Source organism: Branchiostoma belcheri, unplaced genomic scaffold, assembly GCF_001625305.1.
Source record: "Branchiostoma belcheri isolate BF01 breed outbred unplaced genomic scaffold, Haploidv18h27 scaffold279, whole genome shotgun sequence".
Taxonomy (NCBI): Eukaryota; Metazoa; Chordata; class Leptocardii; order Amphioxiformes; family Branchiostomatidae; genus Branchiostoma; species Branchiostoma belcheri.
Window position 1 is genome coordinate 1 of NW_017803886.1, and position 26,819 is coordinate 26,819.

Here is a 26,819-nt window from a genome sequence, read left to right on the forward strand (position 1 = left end):
CAGACATGATAGATTGTACGATGCTCTTCTCGATCGGAACAGAACAAAGAATGAATGAATGAATAACCGGACGACGGAGCCACATTAGTAACCGCCCTGCGGACCTGCGCGGAGTCCTGGCCACCGCTACAACTAGCCAATGGTAACACGCCATCCGAACCCCGAGCAAGACAATGCCATGCGGAGAAGTTCCCGGCGACAAGACAAACATCGTCGGGAAAATAGTAATTACAAAATAAACAAAGCAAATGAGAAGGATTCGCCCGAGACACAGCTAGTCACCGAGCGATGATAATATCAAGAAGAACAAAGTACGCCCCCCCCCACACACACACAGACAGACAGACACACGCACAGAAAGATGTACATGTATATGTAAACACTGTTTTATAGTATGTTTAGCCAGGACAAGAACGCCGACCTACTATACGGCCAATCCATGCATATTGTTCTAAGGAACGTCGCAGGCGACATTTGTTCCAGAAGGCCTCCTTTATGCCTTGTTCGACAAGAAAGAACGCGTTCCGACTTTTATTACGTCAGAATAAACTTGACTTGTTTTTCTTTCTTTTCTGTTGTTGTTGTGCGTTGCAGTTCACGCTGCATGGACTAGCTTTGTAGCTAGCTGCGGTCACAGGTTAGTGGTGTGTACATGTGTATATTGTCGCAGTGTATATTGTGATTATATTGTGATTGAGCCAGCTCTTTTGTGGGGATGTGGGTGGCCTTGAAAAAGGCCGGGGTTATGTGTAGCAGCGGCGGTCGATCTACTTGGAGCTGGTGTACTTGGTGACGGCCTTGGTGCCCTCGCTGACGGCGTGCTTGGCCAGCTCGCCCGGCAGCAGGAGTCTGACGGCGGTCTGAATCTCGCGGCTACTGATGGTGGAGCGCTTGTTGTAGTGAGCCAGACGGGAAGCCTCGGCGGCGATGCGCTCGAAGATGTCGTTGACAAATGAGTTCATGATGCCCATGGCCTTGCTGGAGACGCCGGTGTCGGGGTGCACCTGCTTCAGCACTTTGTAGATGTAGGTCCCGGTTGGCCGAGTTCATCGCTTCTTGCGCAAGGGAAACTATGCCGAGCGCGTGGGTGCCGGCGCGCCGGTGTACCTGGCGGCGGTGCTGGAGTACCTGACGGCCGAGATTCTTGAGCTGGCTGGCAACGCTGCTCGCGACAACAAGAAGACCAGAATCATCCCCCGCCACCTTCAGCTGGCCGTCCGTAACGACGAGGAGTTGAACAAGCTGCTGTCCGGCGTCACCATTGCTCAGGGCGGCGTTCTCCCCAACATCCACGCCGTACTTCTTCCCAAGAAGACCAGCAAGGCTCAGTAATTTCCAGACGGAGACCCACATCCCGCAACCCCGGCCCTTTTCAGGGCCACCCACATCCTCTCGAAAGAACTGTACACTGCACTCACACTGCAAATAATACATTGCTAGTCCCCCCCCCCTCCTAACACACTACACTTGTTTAGACTAATAATACAATTCACTCACTTATAAAGATGACAGACACCGTCACACACGATGCGAATAAGCAAGGTCACTCGATCGGCAAATAGCACAAGAAACGGCTGCTATATCACTATATCTGTATAGTTGCGTCTCCTGCCTGCTGACATATATCTGTACATTATATGTGTAGGCGGAGGGGACGAGCACGTGTTACACGTCGTTGAGTTATAAAGATGACAGACAACGTCACACACGATGTGAAAAAGCAAGGCCACTCGGCAAATAGCACAAGAAACGGCTGCTATATCACTATATCTGTATAGTTGCGTCTCATGCCTGCTGACATATCTGTACATTATATGTGTACGTAGGCGGAGGGGACGAGCACGTGTTACACGTCGTTGTGTTATAAAGATACAGACAACGTCACACACGATGCGTTTTGCGAGTGTTATGCGAAAAAATTTAATCTCAGAAAATAATAGTGCTTCAATGAAAATACAGCTATATGTATTGTTATTCATCAGTATTGTTATAAAAAGAATACATTGTCAAGAAGATAACTGATAAGCCGAAGTGTGAGTAAANCTTGCGCAAGGGAAACTATGCCGAGCGCGTGGGTGCCCGGCGCGCCGGTGTACCTGGCGGCGGTGCTGGAGTACCTGACGGCCGAGATCCTTGAGCTGGCTGGCAACGCTGCTCGCGACAACAAGAAGACCAGAATCATCCCCCGTCACCTTCAGCTGGCCGTCCCGTAACGACGAGGAGTTGAACAAGCTGCTGTCCGGCGTCACCATTGCTCAGGGCGGCGTTCTCCCCAACATTCACGCCGTACTTCTCCCCAAGAAGACCAGCAAGGCTCAGTAATTTCAAGACGGAGGCCCACATCACCAAACCCCGGCCCTTTTCAGGGCCACCCACATCCTCTCGAAAGAACTGTATCTATCATCATCTACCCTCTACGATTGTTGTACAATAAAGTAATAAAACTGCAAACTATGATAGCGCACATGTACACCACACTTGTTTAGACTTATAACTTACACCATTTAGTCGCGGCATCGGGATATTTGCGTGTCGGGAAATTTGTGTGGCTCAAATGCGTTTACTACAAATGCGTTATGAAATACAGCGGATGTGATGTGAACTGCAGGCAACGCAGAGTAATAGCAGCCCCAGGCAGTATTAAACAGTATCCAGGCGCCAATGTACACCGACCCAACAAACATCGAAATCAAACTGATACAGTATAAAACCTTGTATCTTATTATTCATCCTACCATTCAACACGGTTACTAGTATCATCTTGCTGTTGTATGTGCACGTAATTATACCTACACCAAGTACTTCACCGCACTACTTTTTACCCGAACTACTTTTGACTACGGGGTTCGCCCATTAATACTGTGTTATGCGACCACAACTTCGAACCCGGAAGTATTGGTTCGTGGACGATTCCACTACTAGTCTTGTCCAGGGACAACATGCTAAACAAACCTGCTATCGTCAAGACAACACTAGTCCACAAAGACGTTCATTTCCCTAGATGAAATTTTCGTTGTTCTCTGTGTGTTTCATATTTATTTCGTTCCCCCTTCACGTATTTGTCCCCTCCCGAGTAGTGTTCTCTACCTAAGCACAAAGTAACCTTTGACCCAAATATAGCAGATGTGGGTAGAAAAGAGACTTGGGAGGATCGGAGCAGAAAGCTACAAGTTTGTACCATTGAATTTCTTGACTACATGTATGAGACTTCAATGCTTTGGCAGCATGGTTCGCCAAATTAGATGAATGGCTATGCTGAAAATCGTGAGCAAAAAAAGGTGATACTATATATTTTTCTATGCTAAAACTTGCTGATAGTATTAAATTTGACCAAGGAGGTTAAATACAAGTATTTAAACCTCCATGATTTGACTGAGACTAAGCCTGTCGATAATATTTTTGTCAAGTTATTTTTTCACGCTACATGTATTGACATAATATCCTCTGTCAACCCTAACCCTGTCGTGTTCAATGGTACAAAAATAGTAGAGCAAGTATAATTTACAATATGTGTAACTGTTATTTAAAATGTGAAAAAAAAATGCCAGAATTTATACCTGGTCCTCAAGATTACAAATTATGATGATGCACAATTGCAACCACCTCTACAAATAACCTCCTTGCTTTGATTTGAAGGCTATACAATTGTGCTGCCTGTCAATAATATTTGTTTCCACTATTGACAGGGGGACAGATCAGCAATAGCCACATCCAAACTTGTTTCCTGAACCATGCCTCGGACAAAGCAAACAGTGAAGGGCAGGAGACCTCAGACAGATCTAGAGGAGACCCCAGAGGCTGGTAAGGAGTGTCCTGCTCTTGCTGGGGCTCAACTACAGAACTACAGTCCCACACAGGCAGCAGATGTAGAAGTGAAGATACACAGTGAGAGACGACATACACCTACTGGTGATGCAGCCTCGAGGATTGATGAAGCTGTGAAACTCAATGTAAATGAAACAGTTACTGAGGAATGCTGTGTGTCAGCAGGGACTGGTACAGTGAAGAAACGTAAACTGGAGGAGACATCAGAAGCTGTTAAGAAGAGCCGTGCGTCTGTGGAGGTCACCGATGTCACACAGGTTGTTACTTTATTATAAGTAAACGTTTCCATGATTCATTTTCCTTGGGTCTGAGTGACAGACAGAAAAATGGGGGTGAGCTTTTTTACTGGAATACACCGGAATGGGTGAAATCTACCAGAATGCACAGTGACTATGCCTTGTGGAGTTAACATCCCAGGTTGATGCATTTTGGCGTATATATTAGATTTGATTTCGATTTGAGTTATCGAAATTACAACAGTGCAATACACATGGGACATAGGCAGTTGTTGCTGATGTTCTGTCCCACACATAAAAACTAATACAGGACAGACAATACTCATTTTGACTTGAGTAAATAAGGATCTTGTAAAGTGCCTTTCCCAAGAGCACACACAAAATGGGAGGCATGTCAGGACTCGAACCCGGGACCTCTTGGTTCCGAGTCAAGCATGCTGCCATTGTGCCACACGACTCCTCTCAATGACCCTAATACATTTTGTACATACATTTATATCATAATCGGGCCGCGATAACGTTCAATAACGGGTTCCGGACCGGGCCGTACTTTACGGTATGGCCTGGGCTTCCCTGGCTTCCATATATCGATTCAAACGCGTTTTGCCCTAACCGCGTGTGCCCCTTTTGAAAATTCGAATACGTTAGAATTGATGTTGTTGCATTTTAGGGTTTAGTGGCACCAACTTTTGGCTCATCTTGCATTGAAATGCGCGTTTTCTTGGGTGGGTATGATATAAATAAAATACAACACGGGGTATTCCGCATCACCCTCGGTCCCGGCCCTCCCACGGTCCCGGCCCTCCTGCGGCTGTCGGGCGACCCGCGGTTGGGCCGATACCTCGCGCGATACGGAATACCCCGTGTTGTATTCTATACATGTATTTATATACATGTACAGTAATAATATTGTACGGTTGTTAGTGGCGAATGTGCAGATCTTGGCACATTGGCCACACCAAATCAGTCTATGTCCTCATCAGTGTTTGGACACAGTATTAAAAATTAGCCAAAAGGCCTGGTGGGTGTCCCTCTATGGTACAGGGAGGAAAGTCATGTTACTTGCCTATCCCATACATGTATATGACCCTGGGAACAAGAAATTACTGGAAATTACTACTCCATGTACCAAGACTTGCTACTGCTGACCATACTTCAATATGAAAAACAAAAATAATTCAGTATGTTCTGTTTGCTCCTTCTTCCCAGCCTGAGTCCCAGACAGACAGACCGTTGGCTGAACCTGAGGACTCACAGTCACAACAGGCTGGTCAAAAGGAGACTGAGAATGCCCTCAAGGTAAGAGCATGCCTTGCATTACTTGTTTGTTTGTTTCGCATAACCAGTAAACCAGTTTTGTACATGTACGCACATGTACAAGCTGCGTAAGACCGGACTGTAAGGTTTGAACCACTCACACCGGGAAGGTCCCCTACTCTTTTCGATAAGTGCATTGGGTTCTTTAATGTGCATGGGGTATGGCTCTCCCCAAACATGGGACCTCCATTTAACGTCCTATCCGAGGGACATTACTTGTTTGTCATTCAATTTTACAATTTGTATATTTATCCATTCTCTATTATTAAAAGTAAGGGACAAGCTTAAGCATTCTTCAACCTAGACTGTCAGAATGGCCTGCATCTACCTTTACTAAGTCTTACTGTACTTAGACATAGGAGTTTCCTTGTCTTCTGACACTTGTGACAAACCGTCATAATGTTCCAGCAAGTTCATTCAATGTCCAGTCCACATCCTTCCACTCTTCTAGTTGAAATTTACTGTTTGCAGGTCCCTGGATTGTTTGTAGTTCATCCAGCAGGGCCAACCTGACCTATGCTTAATTTTTTGGGTGCAGTTTAAGAGTACTACATGTATTATTTACAAGCTAAATGACTGATGGAAGCCTTGTAACATGGTCTACATGACCTAGCCTTTCTCAGCTCTGCATGTGAAGAAAAGTCTTTTTGTTACAATTTTTTTACATTCAGACGGTTATGTTTTAGGTACACCAACCAGTGGTTGTCACGTCCACCCATGTAACCATAACCATGACAAACATGGCTTTCTGTTGCAGTGCTATGCCCAGGACACCATGAATGAGCTTTTGGGTATGTTTGGGTATGATGGTGTGGNACAAACTGTCATAATGTTCCAGCAAGTTCATTCAATGTCCAGTCCACATCCTTCCACTCTTCTAGTTGAAATTTACTGTTTGCAGGTCCCTGGATTGTTTGTAGTTCATCCAGCAGGGCCAACCTGACCTATGCTTCATTTTTTGGGTGCAGTTTAAGAGTACTACATGTATTATTTACAAGCTAAATGACTGATGGAAGCCTTGTAACATGGTCTACATGGCCTAGCCTTTCTCAGCTCTGCATGTGAAGAAAAGTCTTTTTGTTACAATTTTTTTACATTCAGACGGTTATGTTTTAGGTACACCAACCAGTGGTTGTCACGTCCACCCATGTAACCATAACCATGACAAACATGGCTTTCTGTTGCAGTGCTATGCCCAGGACACCATGAATGAGCTTTTGGGTATGTTTGGGTATGATGGTGTGGATGAGGAGGAGGCCAGTAACCTACATGTGAGCTCCAGTTTTGTCCCCCCTCCCCCACCCCCACCACCAGACCCCCCAGTCTGCCCCCACCCAGCCAGCGGAGACAGAGACTCCCCCGGGGCAGTGCACATGGTGTAAGAAGACATTTAAAGGGGAAGCACTGAAGTTTGTTCTTAAGGTGGGCATACTGTCTTCTGCTTTGTGTGCAAAACTTTAAATGAGACTGAAAACATCTGAAGTTGCTCTGCATGGAGATAAAGATTCTTTATTGACAACTTAACTAAAGATCTAACAAAGCTAAATACATGTGTGGATAACGTCATCTTATGTACAGAGTATATGTATGATGTAACAATAAAGGTTAACTATTCTCTAACATGTGTTCTCTAAGATCGAAACATTCTTTAATGTATTTTCCTATTTGAACAATAAATGCAGATAAAGACATCCAATGCAATTTCAAGGTGACAAACCAAAATATTGACAAAAATTCTGGATGAATAGATAATAATGATTTTGACATATTTTCTTGGCACATTTTGTTCATCATTTCATGCTTGACAATTTATGTTTGAAATACATGACTTTGTATGACCTAAAAACAAGGTATGCAAAAAGTCCCTTTATATTTTTTGGGTGGGTACTGCCCTTAAATAGCTACCAGTAGAACCAGCATATCATACAAAACAAGCAACTGTTACAATTTTTTGTGAGTGACATCACATTTTTGCTTCAAAGATACTAATTTGCTATAGGATACAATTGATTCAAGTAACTACATTACAAGACTGACCATATATTTGACTTCCATAATCAAGTTTTGCTGCCCTGAAATGGCATTGGATACCTTTAATGATAAACACAAGTGTCAGAAAATTTTGAAAATTTCTAGATGTGCAGGGAAGCTTGAAATCTTAACTTACTATTGATACTGTATGTAAGCAGTGGATGTTGTGGTCCAGTAATTTACGATGTATGATTCTATGAAATTTTTCTAGTTCTGGGGTCCCGTGACTAAGGTGTAGATTCTGAAAATGACGTATGATTTAAATGTTTTCCCCGTGTTTTGTTCCCATCCTCAGCTGCCTGGTGAAACCCAAGCCTATTGCAGCACAGAGTGTGTAACACAAGGAAAATCTGCCTACATCAGTAATACAGCAGCAGGGTCCCACAGATTATCACAGGCTCTTCCCAGAGGGACAAAGAAAAAGGGAAAGGTAAAAACTTCTATGTCATACCTGGGCCGCGATAACGTTCAATACGGGTGTTAAGGCCCATGTGATAACTAGTGATATCACACTGGATTCTATTTGGCTATCAAATGTTCCCTGGAATGATTGGAATGTATTTTGCATGCAGTTTTCACAAATTTTAATACAGTGTACCTGATTCAGATGTTGCTGTGTCACATTTACAAAAATGTATTTGTTTAGGGAAACTAAATTTTGGCCCATTTCACATTGAATGTTGTTCAAATTGTTGTGTTCAATGTACAAAAATAGTAGACCAAGTATAATTTACAATACATGTACTATTTAAAATGTGAAAAAAGGGAAGAAAAAAAGCCAGAATTTGTACATGGCTTCAATTGATTTAATTCTTACTCCTACAGATAATTTTTTAAAAAGCTGCTCTTAATCTAAACATTTGTAATATGTGTAATTGCTTGAATGTGATCTTGAGACTATGTACTACTAAGTCAATGTAAGATTTCATGCAAATGTAACATGCAAGTTGATTGCAATAAATCTGCCTTTGATTCTGCAGTACTCTGCCCAGGACGCCATGAATGAGCTGATAGGGATGTACATGTGTGATGGTGGGGAGGAAGATGAGACAAGCAACCTTCAGAAAATCTCCAGACTGTCATCATCATCACCAGGTGTTCTCAACCACAACCCTTCTCCTACTGAGCAGGAGATAATAGCAGATACCACAGAGGGCTGCATGCTGTGTAAAGTAAAAACTAAAGCACTGGACTTTGTGCTCAAGGTACAGTAAAAGCGTAAGGCCTAAAATCATCCAATGCAGTTTCAGGGTGGCATAACTGGATTTTGAAAGAGTTGATTTTCTGGGCATCCTAGTAAGTTGAATCATTGCTATCTAGTAACGTACTTATATGTGTACCAAAAACTGGTTGTACCCAAAAAAATGTTGGGACCCTGCATGTTGCCTGTTTTGGGACTACATGTATTTCAAATGCTTCTGATTCAGAAGTATAATACATTGTACTAGGCAAATTTCCTCACCCGAATCCTATGCAATCCAAATCATTTTTGTTTTGCCATCCTGACATTGCGTTGGATACATTTAATTACAAAATATCTCTTTAGCTAAGGCCACACCAATTTAATTTGTTGGTTCTCGGATTCGCCTCTTCATTTTTTCCTGATTTGCAAAAAAAAAAAAAATTTTCAGAATCAACTGCAAAATGCTCATATTTTGCCCTGAACAGTTGAAAACAGTCCTTTTCTTCCTAGTTGTTACAGTTATTCCATCTTTCAATGCAGTGGTATCATTAGAAGTTCAAAATTCTCCCTTTAGACCCTGGCTCCCACCTTGCCGAGAGACGATCCATGTTAGAAAATGTAAACAGTTTAACCAGCTCTTTGCCCCCCTCCCGAGAACAAATCGATACAAAAATAGCCCGATCCCCTATCTTACAAGTCTATTAAACAAATATGGCACATAGTAAATCTCCCATGACCGGCCCACCCAAGATCAGTTATCACGTAACATACTATATAATTAATAATTTTTACACTGATGATGTTGATATTGTAAATATTGTTAAGTTCATTTTACTCGCTTAATATTTAGTTGTCTATATGTTAAATGTGAAATACTCACTTGTCTAGTTGTGTATTTGTTAACTGTGCAATATTTGTTTCTTTGTTTTTAAACTAGCATATAATTCAGCACTACTTATTTGTTGCGCTGCAACATGCTAGCGATTGTACTCTTTTATCTTCGATCAATCAATAAACAATTATTATTAAATTCATTGTTTAAATTTTGAACCAGCCTTTTGTGTTGACTTCATACCTCCTATCGTAGCATTTGGGGCTATAATAGGATGCCTAGATCTGTTTTTATTTTTATTTTTTTTCGCCCTGTCGCTTCATATTTTCCCTGAAAAAATCCGAGAACCAACAAATTAAATTGGTGTGGCCTAATGCCTTCAGGACCCTTACCCTCAAGTTATATCCTTCAACTCCTCCACCCTCCACTGGTGGAAGATGTGGAGTGGACTGAATTAGTCTTTCAGATTGACAGTATGACCAACAGAAAAAAAAAACACATTTTTCTGTACAGTACCGGTAGTTGGAGGGGACATCCACCTACCTGTAAATTAGATATAGTGATCTGCCAAGGGGGACACCGCAGGCAAAAGCTGTGTTTGATTTTCAGGTTCTAGAACTGCGTTCTATTCAAAATGTACACCTACAGTGACATAGGCAGTTCATGGGATCTGAAAGGTAAACTGGTCCATACAAGTCACCATTAGGCCACACCAATTTAATTTCTTAGTTAACGGATTTTTCTAGAAAAATAATGGAGCGGGCGGGCGAAAAAAATAAAAATAAAAACAGGCTTAGGCATCCTATTATGGCCCAAAATGGTATGATAGGAGCCATGAAGTCAACACACCAGGCTGGTTCAATATATTGAACAATGAATTTTAAACTTTCAATGATACCACTGTATTGAAAGATGGAATAACTGTAACAACTAGGATGAAAAGGACTGTTTTCAACTTTACAGGGCAAAATATGATCATTTTGCAGTTGATTCTGAATTTTTATTTTTATTTACAAATCAGAAAAAAATGAAGCGGGCGAATCCGTTAACCAAGAAATTAAATTGGTGTGGCCTTAGGTGATTGATTATTTGAGATATCACACTCATGCCACCCAACCTCTGCTATTCCATCTTGGCCCTTGGTGAGCTTTTTCTCAAACACTCCTTGTTTCCACTCCACAGTTGCCAGATGGGAGTCACCAGGCCTACTGTAGCGGGTTGTGCCTGGCACGAGGGAAGGCACTGATGAAGAAGATGTCATCTCGGTCCTCCAGGCCTTTCTCCAGCCACCGTCTGCACAACCGTAACAAGGAGAGGTCTTCCACACAGGCCGGCAACAAGGCAGCACACAAGCAGCAGTGTGCAGGGTCAAGTCATCAAACCAAGCTTGAAAATAAACAGGTTAGCTAGTTTGTTTGTTTATTTGTTTGTTTGTTTGTTTAAATGCAACAGTGCATAACAAGTGGCAACCAGGCAGCAACAAGGCTGGTAGCGGCTACCACTGACACATAAGTGCATAAATACAAGGCATATCATAACACAATATTACTTAGTACGTACAAATTCAATTCAATATTATACAATAGCATATATAGCATAGGTTAGTTATGTTATATTATACTGTCATGAAAGGTCATTCTGTGTTTTTAGTTATATCTTTGATATTAAAACTTTTGTTCCAACACAAGAGATAGTTCTCACCCAGAGCTTAGTAGAGTAAGGCCATATTCCTGTTCAACAAAGAACTGTCATATCACTTAGCTTTATCTTTCCTAAACCTCATCTATATAAAGGTTGGTACAAAATAATGTATTGTAATGTATATGAGGGATCGTATATATTGCCTGTCTTGTCTATTGTTCTAGTATTTTGTAATTTTTGTATGCAAACTCTTCCAATTCAGGGATTGCAAAGTTTGCTTTTTGGTGTCGTGAATAAAGAAAGAAAGTAAGCTCTAGCCAACTACATTGTACTAAGATGGTATGTTCACCTTCAAAGAATTAGAAATGGAGAAGTGGCCTAGGAAGATCATCACACTGGATGTGGAAGACCAAAACCCAAGAGGTCTACATAGGAATAGATTGACAATGTAAGGACCTCCAACCTAGTAGACATTACATCAACCAGGCACAGGATAGAGGCATTAATGACGGGCTACCATCAAGTCTCAGCATCAGCGTGCAAGCACGTCTCACCCTCAGAAGGGAGAGACCAGCAGACGTTAAACCAGATAGTAAGTGAGTGTCTGTGTTGTTTTACAGAAGAAGCTGACCCGATCGCGAGCTTTGAAGCCTGCTGAGACCCAGGAGGATGAGGAGAAGACAGGAATGTCCTGCTGTATGTGGTGTAACAAGACAGCTGCAGAACTGGACTTTGTGCTTAAGGTGAGAAGAACGATATCTTTTTGTGGTGAAACTTTCCTACATAATGAGTTCAGGCTAAACAAATGTTGTAATGATTTAAACTTCTGCTGTTCTACATATACCTACAAAATCTTGATGTAGACTATGTCTTGTTTGTTGAGCCATTGTTTCATGAAACAGTACTCAAGGAAGTGAAGGTATACCTAACTAAAAGCCAGTACATTTCTGTACCATGCCGCACAGTTTACTCCTGGCTACCTCTCACGAGACATTCCAGTCTGAGGCTTAAAGAATTTTGTCCGTACTGCTTTGTATACCTGCGTCATAGACTCTGGGAGTCGCCATTAATACTGTGTTCTGTGGCCTCATCATAGGGGAGATTATAAGCAGTACTCAAATATAGCCTGGGTACCATCCTACTTGTATGCCAGGGCTCCCACACTCGCTAACAAGTAGGGAACTTGTTAGGGAAGCGAGTGTGGGAGCCCCGGCATACAAGTAGGATGATACCCAGGCTAACTCAAATATGCCTGCTGGTCACTTTTAATTGAGGTCATGATCATTAGGGAAAAGGTCAGAGTCATAGAAAAGATTTCAGTAACAATCCATTTAGATTGCCAGATAAAGCATAATTTTTTTTTTCCACAGATGCCAGATGGGAAACTCCATACCTACTGTAGTGTTGAATGTCTGTCAAAAGGGAAAAAAGTCCAGGCAAGAAGAAGAAACAGTTGTACCACGTCTCAGCCTCTCAGCTGCACCCAGGACAAGACGCTTCCTACAAGAAACGGCAACAAAGTGTTCTGCAAGGACCAGGGTGCTGAGTCCCATGGCCAAAACAAGCGTGTAAAATCCAAGAATTCCTGCATCTTTTGGCTCTGTCACAATGTAAGTTGTGTACTTTTGTCTTTCCATTTTGAACCTTGCTAGGCTGACGAGTTTGAAAGAAATTTCTATATAAGCAGTTTATTGACCAATTTCGGGGTTGCAGAACTAGATAGTCCAAGACAATTTTCTGGTCACTGACTTCTTTTAATGTAAGTAAGTTGAATCAACCCTATCTCATAGTACAAAATTGTGCACGTGTATATTGATTTCTATGAGGCAAAAAATGCGATGTCACTGACAGAAAATGGTTGCTTATTTTGTATTTTGTATCGTAGGCTGGTTCTAGTTATCTATGGGCGGTGCTCAAAAAATAGAGACACCTCAAGTAGCTTGTTTTAGGACTGCTTCAAGTATGAAAGGATGACAGAAATGTGCTCAGTAAATGCCAACATCAGATTTCCTCATCCAGTATATTTTTGTTTTGCCTCCCTGAAATTACATTGGATTCCTTTAACTATTAGCACAGTGACTGACGTGTAACTGCAGAAAGAGCTCATCATCATCATCATCATAGCTTGTCGCCAATCCACTCCAACCAGTTCCGCGCTGCTTTTCCGCAGAAAGAGCTTAATAGATCTTAGTCTTTATGGCTCACTGTTTCTTGTTTGTTCTTGTCTTTTTTTCTCAGTGTAAGAAGACTATTTCTGGTGACAGAATCATCAGCACGGATGGTGGAAAGTTCTGCTCGGAGATCTGTGTGAGACGGCACAAGATCATGCTACAGTGACACAGACAGAACATCTACAGATCCAAAACTTCCATGGAATACACCACGCAGTCTCTACCAGGCTTTGGATGCAGCTGGAAAGAGTAGAAATTGGTCAAAAAGATAGAAAACATGGTAGTTGGTTCATTGAAGCCCGAATATGGCCTTCCAATCACTAGCTGAACCCCCCCCCCATAACCATGGTTAGGAGAGCACGTCGGCAGAACGTACTGCGCCTGCGCAGAATCCCAATTTTTCACGGTTTTCGTTGGATTTTTGGTCAACGTTGCATTAGAATTTTGCCTGTTGCAGACAACATTTTTTCCGACATAACATTTGGAAACTACAGACGGAGTGTTAACCTTATATGCACGAATACAACCTTATATGGGACATTCTGCGGAAGTGCTATGCACAATATATTACGGGTTTCGCGCAGGTGCAGTACGTTCTGCCGACGTGCTGGTTAGGAGTAGGTCTGGAGCAACGTCAGCTGGTTTTTGGCCAGGTTGTTTACTGTTCAGCTGCACCAGCCAAATGTTTCAAAATGTTTGGGGATTTTTTTTTAACCATTTGGGGGTTGATGGGAGGATCAGCCATTGTTGGCTGGTGTTTGGGAGTAGGTCAGGGCGTGATTGGCAGTGGAATTTGACTCAAAGTTAACTCAAATTCGATTTAATTTGAATCAAAGGTAGACGTGGACTAAATCTGGTCAGACTGCTCCCAACCTTGGTCATGGGAAGGTTCTGAATGTGTGACTACAGGGGCTTAAAGGAGTACACGCAGCAAATGTACTCCGTTAGTGACCAACTCCCCGGCATGTTATCTGTCTTTCTTACCAATTTCTACTCTGTCCAGCCACTACTAAAGCCCAGTAGAGGCTAAAGATCTGTGACAGCTTTGTGCACTGCATGATGATGTGCCCAGTTTTTTTAGAAGAGCGTAACTGTGTACTAGCTACCAGGACCTTTTGGCCGACCAAAGTGCAACACTGAAGATGACTTTCTCTACGTTTCAAGTTTAAAGAGATGATACATATGACTTTTATTTGAATTGTAGTCTTCAATAATTTCCCTGACATAATGTCGGTGTTAAAATCTAAGTACGGTTGATTATGAAGTAAATGTTTTTGAAAGGTAGATAGATAGACTATGCAATGTTTTCACTTACTTGCCCTTATTTTTACCTCCAAGCAAAATACAGCTAATTGTGACATTGTTTTTGAGAGGTAGAGAGATTATGCAATGGTCTCACTCCCTTGCCCCTTTATACTATTATGTGGAGATACTAGTAGTTGGAGACATTTTGTTTAAAATTTTTTAGTGTCCATAGATTTTAGTGTCCATACAATGATACATTTAGAAATGGCATCATCCTATTTTGTGCAGTTAAGTCGTAGTCTTACAAGACTGACTGACAGAGAGTGTCCATAATAATAATTATTATATAGTCGGTGAAATTGTAAACAACGTCTTGCTGTTCAGGTTTGTGAACATAGAACTCTACATGTAACTCAGTGGGACCGGTTTTCAAAAAATGAAACTCCATTCAAAGGCCATACTACAAGTCACTATGATTATAGAAACTCACACAAAACAGAAAACTATAAATTATATACTACCCTCACAAAGTAGTTCTGATGTAGTTCCTTTCCATCACAGTTGCCTGTGCATCTCAACTTAAGATCGAACTCTAGAACAACGAAATATTAGTTGATAACATCAGGAGAATCATATTCCCCAGACTTACAGGTGTGAAACACAAATCTGAAACACAAATCCTGGCTCCCAGATTCAAGTCCAGGCTGCCAGCTCACCAACCCAACACACTAACCGCTAGGCTGAAAGGTCCGGACCCGTTAAACCGGCCAGTTGGTGGCACTACTACTACATTTTATTTTATCATGTTTACCGAAGAAAACGGTAAACATATTGTTTTTACTCAGTTTCTTCTTCGGTTCCAAACACCACAAAACGTTGATATTTTCGTAATTAGAGCCTGGAGGAAAATGAAATTCAGCATGCTGGTAGGTTGGTACGTTAGGCATTGAACCTTGGTCATTTTGGCAAAATGATTTTATTGGCAAAAAAATGGGTGAAAAAAAAGGTGCATTTTAAGCCAAAAATAGAATTTTAGTTTAGAACGCGTTTAGAACTAAGTTCCACAGCCGTGTTCGATTCACCACTGCGGACTGCAGAGAAAACGCCACAGATTTGATCAGGTCAGCCGCCGTCATCTATCTTCATCGTCGACGTCGTCATAATTTTTTATATTCTACGCCGTCATTTTGCATTAATCTGGGATGATATTAAGAGATCGGTGGACCAATGTCAGTGGTAAGTTTTCCTTTGTAAAATACGGCCATATGAATACCAGTCGAGTAGGGAATATTGCATCGCGATTTTGGGTTCAATATCCACAAGTAGGACTGCAGATTTCCACAGAACGCCCGCGACTTTAATTATGTAACTTTTTGCATGCACCCTTGGAGAAATAAAACCCTCTAGGCCACGAGTTGAACTTTGAAAGTGAAGTGCTTTGGAGGCCCTTTTCTCTGAATTCAGCTCAAGCGATCCTTATCTGGGCATAGTTCGAGAGCTAAGTTTCTTTGACAAGAGCAAGAACATTATACTTCTGTACTATATACAAGAATCACTTGAATAACATCAAATATCATCATGATATGTGAGTGTCATAGTCTTTTATATATTAAGTCCTAGTCTTTTTCAGATTGACTGACAGAGGGTGTGCAGTTGTTTCGTATGCTTCTGATTAGTCTGGTTGCGTCATTCGTTGCCAGGGACGATTTGTATGGATGCGAGTTTATGTATGACGTCTGTAACCCTTGCAATAGATAACGTATATATCACAACAGCCACGCAGACATCCACCATTTCGAGATGTTCTATTGCAAGCGTTCTCAGTCAACAAACTAAGGTACTTCTATTTCTAGTTGTCATATTTCCTCCTATATGTTGGTTCTCTGATAGTTCATGGGTCTGTTTTTTTCTTGACTCCATCCTGAAGTCTCCCCCAGAGCTATAGCTAGCTGGCTAGATTGTTTTCTCGGGCATAAATCACCGGGTAGAGCTCATTTGCCAGGCGGTGGAGAAGTTAACAGCGCCCGAGCAAACCTGGCCTACATCTTCCCTCCCTGGCAACGACTGCTAGTTTGGTTCTTATTCTTCTACTCCATTGACCAGACACCATACCAAAAGTCATCTTGGTTTGATTTTTAGGCCAAATCTTTACACATATCTTTCCCATGAAATGATGTATCCTTAATATCCTTGAATACTTGAGGACGTGATACTAGGATATTTCTCCATTATTTTCATACACACTTGTCTACAAAGCTATCATTCTGGTTGAGATTTTGTTAAAAGAGACGCAATACATGACATACCAAAATACAACCTGGTTTACACACTGATGATACAAGTAGCTCTTGCTGAAAATTGCTTTTGGTTGCAGATTAAACTTGCGGTAGAATGAGATTGGTCTGTACGGTTTTTCTGAGAGTTTTTTTTTTGCTCCATATCAATTGTCTGTATGCATTCTTGCCTGACGTCTTGAATTTTCGGCCAAATATCTTTTGGGCTCATGTGGTTTGTGTGTGTGTTACTGTATGTGTGTGTGTACGTGTGTGCGCGCGCTTGTGTATAAGTTAACAGCTAGCATATAAGTTAAGAAGCTATAGATGGATGTTACATTGGTTTTTCTGAGAATTTTTTTTTGGCTCCATATCAATTGTCTGTATGCATTCTTGCTGGCGTGTCGTGTCTTGTAGCTGTGGTGTTGCACAGACGATAGCTGGTTGTTTAGCCTGATATCGAGTCTATCGTGGTTCGGACAGGCTGTCTTCGGGGCTCTAATACTAGTAGTTTTCCCCCGTCGAAATCAACAGGCCGCCCGGTGGTAATGTCAAACCTGTAAGCCTGGGTGCCATACCCTATATACCACCACCACGAGTGAGTGAGAATCCCTTTGCCCATAGAGGCCATTTGCACCGCTAACCCCAAGTTGGCACCCAGTCTCTAATTATCTCCTCGCTACAGGCGTGATAGAATTGAACTTTATTGTACATGGTGCAATGTATGGCACCGATCATACTGCAAAATGAACACAGTACTAAAAAAAGGATATAAAATGGGTACAAAATGAAACTAAAAGATCAAGTGGTGTTACAAAATACAATAACTACTGTGAAGTAGAGGAATAAATTGTAAACAGTAATCAGGAAGACTACAAAATGTCTCATTTGATGTTCAAATAATATTGTCCGAATTGTGAACACTATCAAATATTTACTTCTACTTTTGTGATCTTGAATTTTCGGCCAAATATCTTTTGGGCTCGTGTGGTTTGTGTGTGTGTTACTGTATGTGTGTGTGTGTGCGCGTTTGTGTATAAGTTAAAAGCTATAGCATAAGTTAAGAAGCTATAGATGGATGTTACATTGAACAATATGTAGTATGTGTGTGGAGCGTTGCAAACAACGAACAGTTCTGATCACGGAACCCCTGTTGTTAAACGTAGGAATGGCGACAACCGATACGACCCCATCGCTGGATCACGTATATAAAAAAGAGAAGGGTATAGATGCAGAGAGAGATCCAAAACAAGATGTTGATGTCCCAAAAATGAATCTGGAACGTCAAATTCCTGTCCCAAACCAAAACAAACACGTAGAAGAAAAGGTACCCTCCATTCCTGAAAAGGAAAATGGGGGAGATTCCAAAATCAAAAGCATGACCGCGACTGGCATCTGTACCAACCTGGAACCTGGACGCCAACCCTCTGTCCCCAACATATACACCCCAGCTCCCACACGTGGTAAAAATGTCCAGTACATAAAAGAAGAGGTGCCCTCCATCCCTGAAAAAAGCACTGGGGGAGATAACGAAAACCGAAGCAAGGCGGTCAATCGCGGGAAGCATGCCTACGAGCAGACGATCATCGATAAAGCGACGGCCGCTGGCCCTTACGGCACCGCCGCTGGCATCTACACCAACCCGCAGCCTGCCGCAGCCGAGCCTCAATACCTTCACGTGGGAGATCACGTAGTGGTGTGTTCGGGGCAGGAAGCAGGAGATACTTACGGGTACCGAGAGGCTGAGGAAGTCAACAAGGGGTACGAGGAAGACCACTACCGCGACTACGAGAAACCAGAGGAGGTTTACGGGTACAAAGAGCCTGAGGATGTCCACACTTACAAGGGGTTTGAGGAAAATCATTACTCACACGACTACGACAAACCAGAGGATGTGAAGGGGTACAAAGATCCCGAGGAAGAAATCTTTGCATACAGAGCTAAAGGTACGTTACCATTAATGTAACCTTCAAAATAAACATTGCCACTTCATTTTTAAATCTATTCTTCTCAACGGATTGGCATTTGGATAGATTTCTAATTTATATAAACATAGATTTTGCTTTAGTCACAAATTTCTTAAAAGTGTACATCTCGTTACCTAGATGCCTAACATTCATTGGTGGACATTGGTATGATTTTTTTGCTAGAAATCAGCTCAAGGAATAAGTGTTTTGAAGTAATCGTAGTAAAATAAAGTCCTGCCTGTTGGCGTATTTTAGGCTCTGAAGTGTTAATTGCTAGTTTCTTGTTTATCCGTGGTTCTTATAATTATCATTATGGCTTCACCACAAAGTGGTGAAGACATATTGTGTTCCCTCATGTTTCTTCTCCTTCTCCTCCTTCTCCTCCTGCCATTTCTTTAAATGGATTCATCTCTGCCATTTTCCGGCCAAATAACACGAAATTTGGCATGAAGGTAGAGTGGGCAAATACCCCGACGCGTTTTTTTCATTTTTTTGAAAAATTGTTTTATTTGGTTTTTTTGGCCATTTTCAGGCAAAAAATATACATTTTGAGATCTGGTTCCCAGGTACTAAAACCAAATGACCTGAAATTTGGTATGGGGATACCTTAGACATATGTCTACAAAAACTCATTCAAGCTTTTGACATACACCACTTTAAAATTGGGAAAAATAAGGCTTTTTGGCTATTTTCGGACCCAAAATGTACATTTTTGGCTCCTGTGCCCTAATATTAAATCTGAATGACCTGAAATTCGGTATGGGGATACCTTGGACACGTGTCCAAAGAATGCCATTCACGCTTTTGACATATACCACTTTAAAATTGTGTAAAATAGGGCTTTTTTGCTATTTTCGGACCAAAAATGTACATTTTTGGCTCCTGTGCCCTAATATTAAATCTGAATGACCTGAAATTTGGTATGGGAATACCTTGGAGGCTTGGACACATGTCCAAAGAATGTCATTCACGATTTTGACATACACCACTTTAAAGTTATGTAAAATAGGGCTTTTTGGCTATTTCCGGCATTGGAAGGTTCCATTTCTGCATGGGGGTGTAGACTATTGGCAGCCATCGTAGGATACTAGTAGATCCATTTTCGGTATGGGGGATAGGGTGAAGCCATCTGCTGCATTTGCTCTCAAGCAAATGTCGGCCTTTCTAGTTACTAGAATGTCTTTCTTAAGCATCATCCGTTGGAAGGTCAGCCTTATGTTAATATGTTTTGTTTCTGTATTTTTTAATAAGAAGTTTATTGCCCGGGGGGCTAATTGCAGATTACAAACAGAACAATGAAACGTATTTAATTGAAAAAAACTCCCACCATGAGTTTGTTTTTGTCTCGATGTTTACTAAATTCTCGTACTGACGTTTCACCGGTATTGGCCCATTGCTTTAGAAGTTATGCCTAGGAAGTTTGGTCGTGCGGGATCACATCAAAGAAGCCCAGACTTATTTTTTATATATTCTGATATTCTTCATTGAATAGCATATATGCATTATCAGAAAAAAATCAATCATTGCTAATGAGTTACGCGACAATGTCAAAATGCCCCTCGTACCTGAAACAGTACATATATGCAATGATACATATTCTATATGTTAGGTCTTATCATTGGAATATGGAAAAATGGTCTCTTCTTATTATTGGTTTCTTGTTTTTTATTTGCTTATCGTCGTATTTTGGTATATTTTATCTTAATGCATCTGTATCATTGCTGTTTTTATCTCAGCGTGTGTCGTCGGAATATGGAATAAATGGAAATCTAGCAGAGTGTTCTGGTTTGCACTGGGTTGTGGACTTCTGGTCGTAGCATCAGTCGTCATCTCTGTCATCCTGGCAACTCATATCACCCACGGTGGGAGGGTAAGCTGAGAAGTCTTGTTTACAGGACCAAGTGCCAAGAAGAGTTGTATTTTTTAAAGAATTTGCTTTGACTACCGAGCCGGGTGTTGTTGATATCATACCCTTTGTGCATCAGGAGAACAAAAATGCACCGAAACACGCATAGGAAAGTGAAGAAAATGATTTTTGATATTGTTAATAATAATTCCTATCAAATATAATTTTTTTATGATAAACAAAATGTATACGTAGGGTACCATACCGTCAATCAACAGTGTTTGCAGAATTAGCACTGTAGTTTGATTTAGTTAGAACACCATATTTGAAGGAAACCTTTTGTGTTTAGTTAACGTTAGTGTTTAGCACACAATTTCAAAGATTTTACATTAGTTACAAAAGTCAGACAGGCACTCTGAGGTACTACCAGTTGCTGCTGTCAAAGATTACAGGTCTATGTGTTTGTTGTTTATCGTTAGCTGACTGGAATGTGTGTTGTGTTGTGTTGTGTTGTGTATTACAAGGGATGCTGTACACTTTTGTAAAATATCAAATCAGATTATACGGTGGCAATGCAGTTGTGGCAATGCAGTTGTACTGAGTTGGGCTGCATTAGGTACCTTGTGTTCATTTTTCCAGGTGCTGCTGTGAAAGATAACATGACAACTCTATATGCTTATAGCCGACTGGAATGTGTGTTATTGAATGTGTATTGCAAGGGATGCTGTGTTGTGTACACTTAATCTCAAAGCAGATCATACGGTGGCAAGGCAGTATCCATTGGCCAGAGAAGTGTCCATGAGCCATCGAAGGTGGCCAATCTGCTTTGAGATTAGTGTACACCCCCCTGAGTTAGACTGCATTAGGTACCTTGTGTTCATTTTTCAAAGTTGAGCTTCTGGTTGTAGGTGGCGTTGCAGCAAAATGGCACGATGGTCCTGGAGTTTTACCGAGAAAACAACCCGGCATTTGATGAGTTCATAGTGGTCAAGTCGACTCCAACGTATTTGCCATTCACAAACAGCATTGTGACCGCCGAGGCCTTATCAACAACCGTTACATCTCTGTCAACCACCGGTAAGCAATACTACAATACACCCATAAGACCCCGCGGATACTCCAACATGAAATGCCAAAATATAACAAAAATCCCTTTATTTTTGTTTAATGCTGAGGTCACAATTCCCACACGGGGACCGGTCGGGCAGCTTTTGGGAACGAAAACTACGATACAAAAGACAACAAAACACAGAAAAGTTCTTAATAACAATCATGAGCTCTATTTCTGTATATTTTTTATATGAATAGTCAATTTTTCGTTCGTACAAACAGCCCGGCCGGGCCCCGGTTTGGAAATGTGACCTAAGCATAAATCTATTAGTTTTCTCCAATCATTTATTTATCACTGTCCTATTGGACGTCAATAAATTTATAATACGTACATTTTCTTTTCTTAACCACACAGATATTGATGAGTGTGCCAGCAATCCCTGCCAACATGGACGCTGTGTGAACCAAGGTGGGGGATACAAATGTACCTGCTCACCTGGATGGACTGGACAGAACTGTCAGCAAGGTGAGTTCTTTTGTCAACGCCTTAGGAGCGAGCTAAATAATCTACAATCAGTGTGCAATAGTGTGTAATCAGTCTAGAGCCCAGCAAGACGGGAGTTTTGCAGCTTACCATTCTGTGTACCTAATGTTTGATTCTGTACGTCCCGTCATTTGCATAATTGGTGAGACAACACTAAGATGAAATTCTAGAAAAATATAGCAAAAGACATTTATAATTACAATATATATAATTTGAGTATAGAAGACTGCCAATCACAACAGACTATGGTGATCAGATTTCAACACTACTTATAGTTTTTACAGTTTTAGATTGTAGTCAGTTCTTTCATGAGTAACATTCTTGCAAACTGTATGAAAATCAATGTACAGTATTTCTATGATAATTTACACCCTACTGTCTGGTGATTTTCAACAAAGTTTGATCTGTTGATTGATTGATTGATTGATTGATTGATTGATTGATTGATTGATTGATTGATTGATTGATTGATTGATTGATTGCTTACAGGTTGTCCGGCTGACTGGAGCAAATATAACAACCACTGCTACAAGCTGATGACAGACAAAGTCGGTTGGTATGAAGCGAAAAAACGATGTGCAAAACACGGCGCAAGTCTGGCCTCCGTCAAAGACGCGGACGAGAACAACTTCATTACAGGTCTCATCCTGAACGGTGGGTTAGTATTTATGAATCTTAAAGACTTTGCAGGTCTCAAGGGACTCGAAGGAAATACGAACAGTGCCAGAAAGGTGATAATTATAGACTTAGTGCTTCTGTCAATGGAAAAATGATAAGGGACCACTAATAACTTGATGTCTCTTATGTTTACTTGATAGGTGAAATAATTGAAGTTTGAAGTTTGAAGTTTATTTCATACTACAGCCTTATAGCAGCCTAAAGGCTGAATTGACAGGTCTGTTTACATACAGTGTATATACAATAAAATAATTACATTAAAGATGTCTAAGTGTGCTTAATAAGACGCGTTAAAATTTAATAAAAGCCTATAGATATTTAAAAAGTTTGTAAGCAATATATACATATGAGGAAATTAACTATTTTGTAGAATGCTAAGCGAGTAATGAAAAAGTCGTGAGTTACAACAAAAGGTTCACGGGTAGGCATAAAATAGTCGGTTAACAGGGATCATTGTAAGAATAAAATGACGATGTAATAGTGAGACTAACAATACAAGGCTCTAACTTTATAACTTGTGTCCATTCAAGATTCGTTGTTTAAAAGTTCGATCAAGTAGGGCAATGGTGAGTTTTTGTAGCGCTCCGTGCGACAGTATGGTGTGTCAATCTTGTGAGAGTTGCGAGTTTGCCGTCCGGACACATCACGCCTGGTCGGGGGTAACCAGTTCCTGAACTCTGAGTTCAACAGGGATGTGGCGAATGACCGACAGAGGCTAACCCGTCGATCTGACAGTGTGGTGAGATTCAGACTCTCCAATGCTGACGCGTAGTTGTCGTACTGATGTCCGAGAATAATCTTACACGCCCTTTTCTGGATGCGTTCTAGACTTGTGATTTGTTTGACAGTCAGCGATGAATGCCACACCGGTGTCGCGTACTCCAAGGACGGACGAACATATGCGGTGAAGACAGTCGTCAGGTCGGTAACTGACATGCCGAACCGTTTAAGTCTGCGCAGTGGATACAGTTTTCTATTGGCACCTGTGATCATGTTGCTGACGTGGGTGTTCCATCTTAAGTCGTTTTGAATGGTCACGCCGACGACTTTGATGCTTACTACCGATTCCAGCTCTTGGCCTTCGAGGGTGAGTGGTAGTGGTATTGGAGGTAATTTTGCATAGCATACATGGAGTACCTTGCATTTCCGCGGGTTTAATTTCATTTTGTGTACACCCACCCAGTGGTTGAGATCATCTAGGGTTGGTTGTAAGGTGCAAGGTTGACGCGTAGACCATTTCTGTGCGAGGTTTAAATCGTCGACGTACTTCCAGCGGTCATGTACATCCCGAGATGCCCCATCGATCACGGCCATGAAGATGATTGGCCCGAGGATTGTTCCCTGGGCCACGCCGCATGTAAGATGGGTCCAATCAGAACTTTTCCCCATGTAGTTTACCCTTTGCCGTCGGTTTGCCATAAAACTGCAAACCCATGGTATTAGGGCAGGACGTACTCCCAGGTTCAGTAGGCATTTGATGGCTGTAGCATGGTCAACCCTATCGAACGCTTTAGACAGATCTGTTGTGACAAGGGTGCAGGTGGAAGATGGTGTTGACGTTGACTTGTACATAAAGTCTAGGAGACTTACTAGTGCGTGGGTTGTCGACCTCTTCCGCCTGCAGCCAAACTGACGAGGATCGAGGTGAGGAGATATGTCTTCTAATATCCAGTTCGCGACAAAACGTTCACAAACTTTGTTTATATAAAAAATAATAAGTCTACTATAATTTCTCTACTTTTCTGCTATAATTTATCTTTGTACGATACAGTGAGAACGACCTTCAAGAAATGTTCGTCCTACATGCACCTTACCATAGACCTTAGGTCGTCTGGACTTCTATTTGGGTCTAGTGACTGCTGACTCCTCAGCCTCTTCCCAGGTTATGTTTGTTCTTTTGAGGTCCTCTTGAAAGGTTCTTGGCAATCATGACAGTCTTTGAGTGACGCTGGCTTGATGGGTCCAGCCAGTTGCATCCTCTTGCCTGTTATAGTGTCCCCCAGTGATTTGGTCTTTTGGCCCTTCTGAGAATCTCGTCATTTGTAATGTGATCTTGCCACCTTACTTTCAAGATTCTTCTCAGATTCCTCTGGTGAAACACAACCAGATTCTTGGTCAGTCTATCTGTGGCTTCAATCTTTCAGTAGCATGTATGGCTGTAGGTAAGACTATGCTGCTGTACAGGCGTACTTTGGTGTCCAAATCAATGTCATTGGTTGCCCGGATGGTGCGCATCCTTCGAAACACTGCAGTTGCTTTCCCTAGTCTACAGCTGATGTCAGGTTCCACCTACATGCAAATGTCTCGTTTTAATCAACGGCAATCATTGTTTTACAAAGATTCACATAATGTAAATGATGCATAATGTCTTCCATCATTAGGTCATGTTGATTTGATTATATGGATGACATCTTCGCGCCAATTTTCGTTCGTTTCTAAAGAAAGATTTTCGACCATACTGTAAATCGCACAAAGTAGTTGCAAAATGAGCAAACATATGCCGTAAAAAAATAATAAATTGGAAAACGATACTTATGTCGCAGAATATCAAACTCCATTCCAAAGGACAAGAAGAAAATGCAAAGAAATGAAAATGAACAGTCTGTTATTCACCATGCAAATAAAATATTACTCTGTGTGTTTAGTCATTTATTCATCCTTCGTGTCCACCTAGACTGCATAATGAAGGCAACTTTTTTTTTCCAAACTCTTTTTTATTCGCACGCTCGCATCAGTTTCGGGGTTCACAGAGGATGTCATCCATATAATCAAATCAACATGGCCTTACATTGACTTTGGCGTGAAAATAAGTATTGTACAATAATGAAAAAAAACTATCCTCCATTAACATCTATTTGTCCAAGGGTTGTATACATAGATACCTGATTTCGAAAAGCGGTGTGTTTGAGAGATCTATAGTGCAGCACCCAATGTATACGTAAGGCCATGTTGATTTGATTATATGGATGACGTCCGCGCGCGCATGAATTTTCGGCCGTTTCCAAAAAAAAAGTTTCCAACCATACTGTAAATCGTACAAAACAGTTGTAAAATGAGCAAAAATATGCCATAATACAGTGTATAACATATATAGAATGCCAAAATCAAACGAAAAAAGACGAAATTGTAAAGAAATGAACTTGAAGACTAGATTATTCGCCAAACCATATTGTGTGCCATTTGCTCAACCCTCATGACCACGTAGAATTCATAATGAAAACAACTTTTTTTTTTTGCAAAACTTTTTTTATTCGCACGCGCGCATCAGTTTTGGGGCTCCCGGAGGATGTCATCCATATACTAGTAATCAAATCAACATGGCCTTATTTAGAGTAAATTTAGAATAAGCACGAGTGCATTATACATGGACACGTTGCATTTCAGATCTATCAAGATGCATTTTTCAGGGTGATGAGAAAATTATATCGGTGGGTGTATGTCCCTGACCATAGAAGTAGTCTATGAGCTTGATTTTTTTAAATATAACAAACATGTTAATGTATTATACTTGATGTTGATGTACAATATTTGATGTTTATGTTGTTCATTACTGCCATTTGTTTTGTATTTAATAATGTAATCTGCTTTTATATTCTGTATGTTGTGTTTGGGAGGACAACTTGTAAAGGTGTCAATGCACCTGTTTTGTCCTCCCTTCCACTTGTATATCTTGTGGTAAATTCAAATAAACAAATAAACAAACATGCATATGTACATGTACGACTGTTTTCTTTGATTGCAGCACCTGTCGGTAACATTCCATCCGTCTGGCTGGGACTGGATAAGAATAAACAATCTGGGCGCTGGAAGTGGACAGATGGATCACGTGTTGGCTACAACAACTGGGCTCCAGGCGAGCCTAATGACATTCTTCTAATGAATGAGAACTGTGGCAGCATGTATTCCAAGGTCTGACATTCTTTTTTCTATCAATCTGGCGGAAAGCTTAATGGAATATTTATTGTGCAGACCCTTAAAGA

The 26,819-nt window shown here is 41.2% G+C and overlaps 2 protein-coding genes and 3 pseudogenes across 2 annotated transcripts; 4 read left to right on the forward strand and 1 right to left on the reverse strand.

Moving 5' to 3' along the window:
- Positions 1 to 710: 710 nt before the first annotated feature.
- On the reverse strand, positions 711 to 1,031 carry LOC109472487 (histone H2B; the record flags this gene model as incomplete). Its single annotated transcript, XM_019772268.1, has 1 exon — positions 711 to 1,031. A coding segment is annotated over one exon (264 nt), but the record flags the coding sequence as incomplete, so codon positions are not given.
- Position 1,032: 1 nt separating this feature from the next.
- LOC109472488 (late histone H2A.L3-like) lies at positions 1,033 to 1,398 on the forward strand (the record flags this gene model as incomplete). The annotated part of the gene is made up of 1 exon (XM_019772269.1): positions 1,033 to 1,398. A coding segment is annotated over one exon (300 nt), but the record flags the coding sequence as incomplete, so codon positions are not given.
- A 662-nt stretch (positions 1,399 to 2,060) lies between these two features.
- LOC109472490 lies at positions 2,061 to 2,420 on the forward strand (annotated as a pseudogene).
- A 572-nt stretch (positions 2,421 to 2,992) lies between these two features.
- LOC109472491 lies at positions 2,993 to 13,613 on the forward strand (annotated as a pseudogene).
- A 4,519-nt stretch (positions 13,614 to 18,132) lies between these two features.
- On the forward strand, positions 18,133 to 22,988 carry LOC109472492 (annotated as a pseudogene).
- Positions 22,989 to 26,819: the final 3,831 nt, after the last annotated feature.